Source organism: Galleria mellonella, unplaced genomic scaffold (genome assembly GCF_026898425.1).
Source record: "Galleria mellonella isolate WM207_F2 unplaced genomic scaffold, CSIRO_AGI_GalMel_v1 utg78, whole genome shotgun sequence".
Lineage (NCBI taxonomy): Eukaryota > Metazoa > Arthropoda > Insecta > Lepidoptera > Pyralidae > Galleria > Galleria mellonella.
This window is the reverse complement of record NW_026442151.1, coordinates 297961-307682: the sequence shown is the minus strand read 5'-3', so window position 1 is coordinate 307682 and position 9722 is coordinate 297961. Positions and strand designations below refer to the sequence as shown.

At 29.3% G+C, this 9722-nt stretch overlaps 2 protein-coding genes across 3 annotated transcripts; one reads left to right on the top strand and one right to left on the bottom strand.

The window, feature by feature from the left end:
• Positions 1-2543: 2543 nt before the first annotated feature.
• On the top strand, positions 2544-5280 carry LOC113517255 (dehydrogenase/reductase SDR family protein 7-like). Its single transcript, XM_026901885.3, has 5 exons — positions 2544-2832; positions 3424-3567; positions 3999-4218; positions 4332-4577; positions 4926-5280. Exons 1-5 carry the CDS (start codon positions 2692-2694, stop codon positions 5117-5119), a joined length of 945 nt encoding a protein of 314 aa, XP_026757686.2. The 5' UTR covers positions 2544-2691; the 3' UTR covers positions 5120-5280.
• Positions 5281-7518: 2238 nt separating this feature from the next.
• On the bottom strand, positions 7519-9340 carry LOC113517396 (transmembrane protein 11-A, mitochondrial). 2 transcript variants are annotated; one of them, XM_026902054.3, is made up of 3 exons: positions 9235-9340; positions 8833-9053; positions 7519-8159 (listed from the first exon to the last, which is right to left on the bottom strand). In XM_026902054.3, the coding sequence occupies exons 1-3, from the start codon at positions 9255-9257 to the stop codon at positions 7879-7881; spliced, it is 525 nt and encodes a 174-aa protein (XP_026757855.1). In that variant the 5' UTR covers positions 9258-9340; the 3' UTR covers positions 7519-7878. The 2 variants fall into 2 exon arrangements, with proteins under 2 accessions (XP_026757855.1, XP_026757856.1); XM_026902055.3 differs by having other exon boundaries at positions 9146-9276.
• Positions 9341-9722: the final 382 nt, after the last annotated feature.

The following is a 9722-nucleotide window of genomic DNA, read 5'->3' as shown; positions in this document are numbered from 1 at the left end:
ATACTTAATAGTTTTATTACGGCTTTGGAAACAATTTGTGTTGCCATTTAACAATAAAAAATAAAAACTCATGGTTGTTGTGTCCTAAGCGCATGAATTAAGAATAAAACCTCATTATCTTGCAGTCTCATTCTGCAATAGTATATCTCCCAAGAACATATAATAATGAAGCATAAAAAGCATAAGTCGAAAACATAAGTAAGATAGTTTTTTTGCTACAGTATAATAAATGTTACATTCTTTTTCTGTCACGTGTAATAATACTCCATCGAATTATGACACGATTCGCCATATTAATAAGCTGTATAAGATTCTTGTTTAAATTATATTAAACACATTTTCAAATGTAGAAAAATGGAAGTGAAAAGTATAAAGTGCAGTACTTATTTACGAGATAGTGTAATATAGAATTAAATAGTGTAGTATAGAAATATAACAGAGTGAACTTTGCACCGATATGTAAACATCGTTTTTATCTTCCTATCACGAGTTATGGAAATATTGAAAAACTACTAAACCTAATCTAACCTACAGATAAAGAGTAAGATACAATAACTCGAGGTTTTTCTAACTTGTAGATAGACTTACAACACCAGATGAAGCGTCTGATAATCTTATAAACAGATTAAAAAGACTATTATTTTTAAAAACAATATATAGAATATAATGTTTACTTTTTTCACACAATCATTTTTGCGAAGCGACAGCCGAAAATTGTATAAAATTAATATGTAAAAAATAAATTTCTAATACATTTAAATAAAAATGAATATAACTTTAATCTATGATGGTACATAAAATAGTAAAATCGTGAAACTATAAAATTAAGATGTAACAAATAAGTTTATAAATTGGCACCTCTGAATCAATTCCAATAACTCGACATTGGCGCTGATTCTGAGGTGCTATTTCTCTAAATTTATATCCAAAATTTAATTTTTTATTTCATATTACAGCGAAATCTTTATTATGTGGACTAATATGAACTAATTTTTTAATAGATTTAAGTCAAAATTATTAGAAATTTATTTTATGATTATCCGTAAAACAGTAATGTTTGAAATCATCAAATTAAAATATTAGAACAAGAGATAAGTTTAGAGAAATGGCACTGCACAATCGGCCCCATTAGAAGGAGTTAAAATTGTCGATTTGTTGATGGATAGAAGAAATTAAAATTAAGATACAAAAAAGAGTAATTAAAGAAATTAATAAATCACTTTTATGTAGTTATTTTATTAGATATAAAAAAATCGGACACAAACAGCTAAAAGTATATAACGGAACTATATAGATGTAAAAAACTTGGTCAGAATTATCTCACCAATCTACACAAAAAATCTTCCTTTTCTCATTATATGATAAAATTTTCGTGTCGCGGTGTTTGTTACCAAACTCCTCCGAAACGGCTTTACCGATTTTTGAGAAATTTTGTGTGCATAAAATTCTGAGAATCGGCCAACATCTCATAGCATTGATAAGGGTGACTATAGTTTTTTATAGAAAATGTTATACGGCCGTATAACCCTATCAAATTAAGATACAATCTGGTTGCATACTTTCTACATAAAATGTGTCGAATATATAATCTAGTAATGTAAAATTTGTCGTCGATAAATAATTGATATTACAAACATTTTCTATACACTAGCCTGCTATGAATTGAGAAAAATAGCAAATGTTGATGTATCTTTCGTCCTCTTTTTACTTATTATAATTGCATAAGAAGAAAGGAGGCAACCACATGATTTACAGTTTTAATTTTATCATTCCTTCTATGTAATTCTTGTTCTTAGATTTAGACAGTGACATAGTGTTACTCGAAGAGTATATAAACATTGGAAAAGAGACCGCACTTTGTACAAGCTAAGTAAAACGACTTGGTCAGGAATATCTCACTAATCTACACAAAATCCTTCTTTTTTTGTTATATTGGTCAGCCTGATATTTAAAATAGAAACGAATAGGTTATAATTATATTATAGTTTGTTATGTAACGTGATGTAACTGATCGATTGGTAGTTGATCAGTTATCGACCGGTGAGGGTTGAAGTTTAATTCAAATTGAGAAAAGAGACAAAAGAAATTGTAATTATAGACTGTACATGAAAATTTCTTGTATTACAATATTCCATTGCTATCTTGCAACCCTATTGCGAAATATATAAATCGCGATTAAAAAACAGGGGTTGATCTTAAAGGATGAAAATTTGAAGTTGTGCGTATTTTTAATATCAAATCAAAATAAAATAATAATAAAAAATTTTGTCTAAAAATTAAAAAACTATATTTAGGGTAGGTCACCCTTATCAATGAGGGGTATGAAAAATAGATGTTGGCCGATTCTCAGACCTACCCAATATGCACACAAAATTTCTCAAAAATCGGTAAAGCCGTTTCGGAGGAGTTTGGTAACAAACACCGCGACACGAAAATTTTATATATTAGATATATAATCATATAATGAGAAAAGGAAGATTTTTTGTGTAGATTGGTGAGATAATTCTGACCAAGTTTTTTACATGGCTTATATGAAGTGCGCACTCTTATCCCTTCGTTATATACTTTTAGCTGTTTGTGTCCTGATTTTTTTATATCTAATAAAATAACTACATAAAAGTGATTTATTAATTTCTTTAATTACTCTTTTTTGTATCTTAATTTTAATTTCTTCTATCGTAATATTGCAAAATGAATTTGTATTATTCCAACATAAATTCTATTGTGTGGTATTTAAAATATGTAGGATTACCGCTAACGCTTTGTTTTAGTATACATTGTTTAATTTCCCGTGTATCTAACAAAAAGCGTAGATCTGCTTTACAAAAAAAGGTAAATCAAATATAAAAAGTAAACATTTTTTATTTGTAATTTCAAGAACCAAATTTTTTATTGAAAACTATTCTTTTATTCCAACAGTCCAAAGATCGCAATACGACCTTTGCACATTTTACTACATTCTTATTGGATGATAATGGGCTGCGCTATCATTTGAAGGATGATAAGTGAGGATGAAATTAGATTTGTTTTCACCTCATGAAATCATCATTTCAGCCTTTAATTGTCCATTGCTGTACATAAGCCTCCCCTTGGGGGGTTTTGCCAGTAGTTGTTACGCTTGGAGGCGGATTGGCAACCGCAGTTAGGCTTTAGAGATGTTTTAAGATGAATGCTACTGCACATCCCTTGCTCTCCTTTAGTTGCCTCTTACAACATCCATGGAAAAGGAAGGGGTGACTTATTTTATGTTGGAACCACACAGATTCCCTCATTACATATTCAACAAGAATTAACCATGATGATTCCCAGGGACAACCATTTGGAAGTTGTCCTGATATTTTTAGCAATGGGGTTTTTAGTCCACATTATTGATAATCTCATCCCTCCCACATTTTACTACATTAGATATTTTCTACATTGCAGGTTGTTGTAATAACTGGTGCCAGTTCTGGTATAGGAGAGGCATTAGCACATTCCTTTTATGCTCAAGGAAGTACAGTGGTTTTAGCAGCACGACGAAGAACAGAACTTGATAGAGTAAAAAAAGAATTAATGTCAAGAAAAATGGTAAAATTTATTTTAACAATTTAATTAAATAAAATGAGTGACTTAGTATTGGTTTGGTACTATAAAAATAAAAGTTTGTTAAGTTTTATTTCCAGTACTTAATTATGTTTATACATGATTTTTTTATTGAATGAAGATGGAATAATATATCTACTTACCTATGCAAATGGTGTATCATTTTGAGTGGAAGTTGATGGGCCAAAACCTGATGTCCTTTGGCCCATTAGGACCAATTTACTAAAATTTAATTATGGAGGAATCTACATTCTAGTGAGGACTGCATGAAGAGACCTGACCTATTTCACTATTAGGGCTTATTGGAACCATGTAATTGAACGTTAATAAGTAAAACTAAAAAGTAAAACAAAAATTTATAATTATATACAATGAATATATGAACTTAAATCTGCAATGATCATTTTTACTTTCAGCCCATCCAAGTTCCAGAACCTGTTGTGTTGGAGTTGGATCTTTCTAACCTTGATAGTATGGATTCATTTGTAAAAAAAATATATGACTCTTGTGGGCATATTGATATTTTGATTAACAATGGTGGAGTATCTCACCGTGCCTCTATTTTGAATACAGAAATTAAAGTTTATAAACAGATAATGGATGTGAATTATTTTGGTTCTGTGGCATTGACTAAAGGTAGGTAATTAATAATGTTTCCTAAAGTTGAAGCAATGTGCTTGTATTTATTCATTGGTATTCAACTGTCTGATTGGGGTATATTAGGAAAAATATATGGCTCTTTTTTTTAGCTGCTCTTCCAAAAATGGTGGAGAGAAAAAGCGGTCATATTGTGTTTATAAGTTCAGTGCAAGGACTCATTGCTATCCCAAATCGTTCAGCATATGCTGCATCTAAACATGCTATCCAGGCATTTGGAGATTCTCTTCGTGCTGAAATGCATCAACACAATATTAATGTAACAGTTATAAGTCCAGGATATGTGAAAACTGCTGTGTCATTGAATGCTCTGACTGGTAGTGGTAGTTTTCATGGAGGTAAGTGTTTATTATTTTTTACTCTCTCAATTATCTGTTTTATTCTTTATAACTCTTTTTTTTTTTTAATTATAAAACTGAATGTAACACTTTTTATTGTACTATTAGTTTTATAAATTCTACTAAAAATAAATTACAAATAGTATAACTAAGTTTTGCTGGTTTATTTCCATATTTTTATTTTTTTTAATTTCTTTTATTATTAATTCATTTTAAAGATAAACTTTTTGAAATGTATAAAATATATTACAAATTAATATGTTAAAAATAAAAAAAATAGGGTAAGTATGGTTATTTTTGCTATGATGAAAAATAGCAGTGTAATTTTAATAAATTTTTTATTTTTAGTCATGGACTCTGAGACTGCTGCTGGTTTCACATCAGAATATGCTGCAGAGAAGTTCTTAGACATGATTGTAAATAAAGAAAATGAACGGGTATTGAGTCAACTGATGCCACATATAGCAATATACTTAAGACAATGTTTCCCATCATTATATTTCCAAATTATGGCTAAAAGAGCAACAAGCAAAACAAATTGAATATAAACTGGTTAGTTTGTCTAAAAACTTCTGACCACTTAATTAATTGGTGATTTTATAAAAAAGATAATCTTAAAAATGGTATTTAAAATGTTTTTGTGAAGCAACAGCTAAGTTTCTTATTAAAAATTCTTTAATTCTTTTGTATTTATTAAAATTTATTTCTGTTTTATTCAGTATTCTGCTGTTATCAAATATTACTGGTAACATTGACAAATTTTTTAATATTTTGTAATACCAACATTTATATAATTATTTGTTGTGGAAGGTGATATATATTAAGATATAACTGAGATTATTTAGATTTGCACTGTAAATGAATGTCAAATCACGTACGAACATGCACTGCTAATTTTCGCAATCATTCAATATTTAGTAGATATTTTAAGAACATCATAATAATATGCCCATACCCAGTAGTGTTAAAACTTTAACAGGAATTTTTATGGGTGAAAATGAAATGGAGTCTCCACCTGTTTTTTTTTTATTTGTACCTACATTGGCGGGTCACCAGTGAGGGATCATAGGTGAGGGTGAAGCAGGTCAGTTAGTTCATTATGATGAATTAAACTATAATTTACGACAACGGTTTTTAGGGGAACTGCTGGAGGTCGACTTAATATATTGCTAGGAATGAAGTATATATATATATATATATATATATATATATATATATATATATATATATATATATATATATATATATATATATATACGGTGCTCTGTCAGCATTTACAGTTAGTGTAAGCAGGGCTACATTACATTACATTATCATATATTAAAAAATGGTAGGTAATACGTATGACCTGTATCTAATCATGTAATATTTGTTTTTAGTGATAATATAAAGCTTTAATACATATATAAAATAAATGTCTTGAAAGCTAAAGATCTTTTGTTAGCAAGTTTCCTCAATAGACTGTTTTAATAGAAACTCGGTTAAATAAATGAATAATTGATCCGATCAAAATACAGTTTGCTTATGCCAATTGTTGTAAGTACAAATAAAAAATATATTGAATGGTTCAATTTGTTACTAATACCATTCAGTGTTTCTGTGATAATTTCAACAAAATTGCTTATTCTTTGTGCTCAAAAACCTACTAGCTAACTCTACAAACGTTATTTTACCCCCTATTGCCACCTACCAGATTCATTATGAAGGAAGAAACAGCCCATCCTGACGAATTCAACAAAAAATTGCGATAATTGTTAGTAGTTTCGATGAAACAGGTGGATTGTGGTGCCATTGGGAGAAAGTATCATTCTGCACTTCGGCAACTTGTTTTTGTCTCAGAGGGTGCCATCAAAAAATTACTTAGGGACGCTAAGTAAGACCGGCTTTGTCTAAACCAATGTATCATGTCTACCATTTTCACATTTAAAAATTATTATATATTAATAATTTTTAAATGTGAAAATATAAAATATAAATTATATATTTAGTTTATACCTACGAAAGTTGAGGCGGCGGCGTAAATATTTTAATTTCACCCTTTGCACTCAGTTGTCGCCGTATTTACGACATTAAAATGCTAATATTAAATTCACTGTCGTGGCTACGTTTTACTTACTCAACGCCCTTAACACTTAGGTAAGCGAAATCGTCTATCTTATAGTGTTTATGATATGTTTACATTATAGTTATTGGTATCTTCCATGAGTTACTAGTGTGCAGTGTAAAGGGTTAATAATCTTGAAGAATTCATCGAGTATTGTACTACGGTCTTAGCTTTAGCTCGAGTTTTAACAAGTCAATATTTAGTTATAGTATTTGTGAATTATAATTTTTTTTTTTATCTTTCATAAAACCGTGAAAATATATTCTATTAATCCTAGACTACAAAAATTATGGCTGCTGTATATGCACCTGCTTATATTACTTTTGCTTCTGGTAAACAAGACTTGTTTTGTAGTTTCTTGTCAATTTCTTACATTTGCTGTTGTCTACATGCTCCAGTTTGTCTGAGAAAAAAGTATTATCATGGTTGTTCATTATCCTATGACCTATTTAGTGGGAATTATAATATTAGTAATTACTATCTTGTATTTTTTTTTATTAAAATATTAAATATATAAATGCTGCATTATGTGTGCACTACAAATAAAGATCAAACTACAGTACATATATGACAACAATCTTGAAAAAAGTCTAAAGAAAATTTATTATGACTTCTCATTACATTACTCTCTACATTTTGCTCAAAATATTAACATGAATGTTCAATATATTTACCAATAACAAGATGAACGTTACTAAAATAAAAAAAATGAAGCATGTTATTTTTTTTTTATACAGAATACAGTGGATAATCACAATAATGTTTGCTTTTACAAAATTTATAGGAGCTCTGTACCTAATTGTGAAGGATTTAATGACAGGAATTGTAAATAAAATATTCTTGTTTTAAATATTTTATTGTTTGATAACAGTGACAACAGTTAAAATCACTGTTAACATTATATTGTAATATAACCTTTCAACAAAGTATTATAATTGATTGACTAAAAGCAATTATTATTAATAGAGAAAATATCTTTTTGTACAGGCTTGTTCATCTAATTCTACTATTCATATTTATATATATTTTTACACTGCATCCTACAATAGCCTACTTACAGTACACCTCATTGCTTACAGAAATCCCATTAGTAAGCACTAAAATATTAGTAGAAGTAAATCAAATACACAATCTAGACCAATGCATTTGATGGCATTTAAAGCATGGTGCTAAAATTATGCTACTAGACTAATTCATTCATTTAAATATATTATATAATCTCCATAGGCAAATGGCTGCAGCTGTTACGGATACAGTACTATGTAATAAGATTTTTCTTTTATTGTCAGTATGAACAAGTACAACAGGAGATGCTGATGTAAGTTCACTTAATAATGGCAGAGTAGATAAATGACGACGATTTTTCTCTTCTTGATATTTGCAGCACGGGTCCCATTGCCATGATAATGTGTAGCATCCCGCACAAAGGACTGAGACAATTCCAAATGGAGCACATGCCAGTGAACTCCATGCTAAACCTGAAATTTTAAATTCAGAAAATGAATTAAATTTCCTAGTCTGATTTCATATACTACCAAATATATATGTTAAAACTTGTCAAATGTGTCACTGATTCTTTTGCTCATAGTTCTATTTAAGAGTGGGAGGAAGATATGTGTACCCCAGAATTATCTAGTGGATAATAATGGAATGGTAACCTTGCCTGTGATATTGATATATGTTGGTAGGGCACCAGTTAGTGGTAAGAGGTGAGGATGAAATTAGGTCAGTCAGCTTTTCCTCAAGAATTATCTGTGTATGTATTTTTGGGTGAATTTAGGGTACCAGACTTCCCTGAAAAATAACCTTAAATAAAGTAATGCATTTATTGTATGTATGCAACAGACCTAGAATCCATCCAAGAACTGAGGTATAATACTATAGTCATCATAATAATAGCTACCATAAACTAGTGTGAAACAGACAAGTATCTTGTGTTAAGTTAGGATATCCTTCCAAATTTTATTCAAACTTGTTCAGTAGTTTTTTTCTTAAAAGAATAAACTTTCGTATTTATAATATTATTTAGAAGGGTTTCAGTGTCCTATAATAATATGAACTCTAAGTTTTATTTTCACTACTGTAAAATAAAAAGTTGCACGTATTGTATAGTATTATATTAAATTTATGACAACTGAACTAATAAAGTACCTGAAGCGATACTACAAAGTCCGCTGTAGACGGAAACTTTATGTAAAAGATTTCCTACATAAATCCATCGAGCTGTTTCTTCTCCAAGGGGCTCTGGTTCTATAACTATCACACTCACGCCGGCCTCAAGTGCTCTTTCCAATTCCATTTCAAATTTAATGTGAGCATTTTCGCTGTCGTAAACTTCTCTTATTATTACGACACTTGATGGCTTTAGATCACTGTAAATGAACCAATAATTATAAATAATTGGGGCACAATTGTTAAACTAATGACTAATAGTAGTATGAATTAAATGAATTTGATACGTTACATTTTATTATGGTGAATTTAAATACCGTGAATGTCGAAAAATGATGAAAAAATCAGAATAAATTTAGAATTGCCTATTTATTTACAAACCTGTCACTTTCATCACCTGCCATCTTAACTATAGACAATTGTAGAGATTCTAGAGAAACTGCGAGTGATGTGCCAATATTTATTTTTTATTGATTTTGGTTTTGATAAATTGTGAACATTTAAAAAAACTCGTAGAATCAATATTTTCTCGTGAAATTCTTTTAAATAATATAAAACGTTTATAAAAAGAAGATTGATGATGCGCAATATGAATAATATACGCGTTATGGTATATAACGCGTCATCTTTGCCTACTGTAATTTTGCGAAATATATAAATCAATCAATAATATCAGTACTAAATGTACAAGTGTATGTAAATGTAATTAATTTCGTAGACTGTTAAACAGTATGAGTCCTCGTAATATAAAGACGAAGCTAACCGTTTTCTTTAATTCATAAGGGGCAAAAGATATTGTTTGAATTAAGTTGATTTGGTCAACGGCAATACTGCAATCAATTTTTAATAATAAAAAATGAAGTTATTAT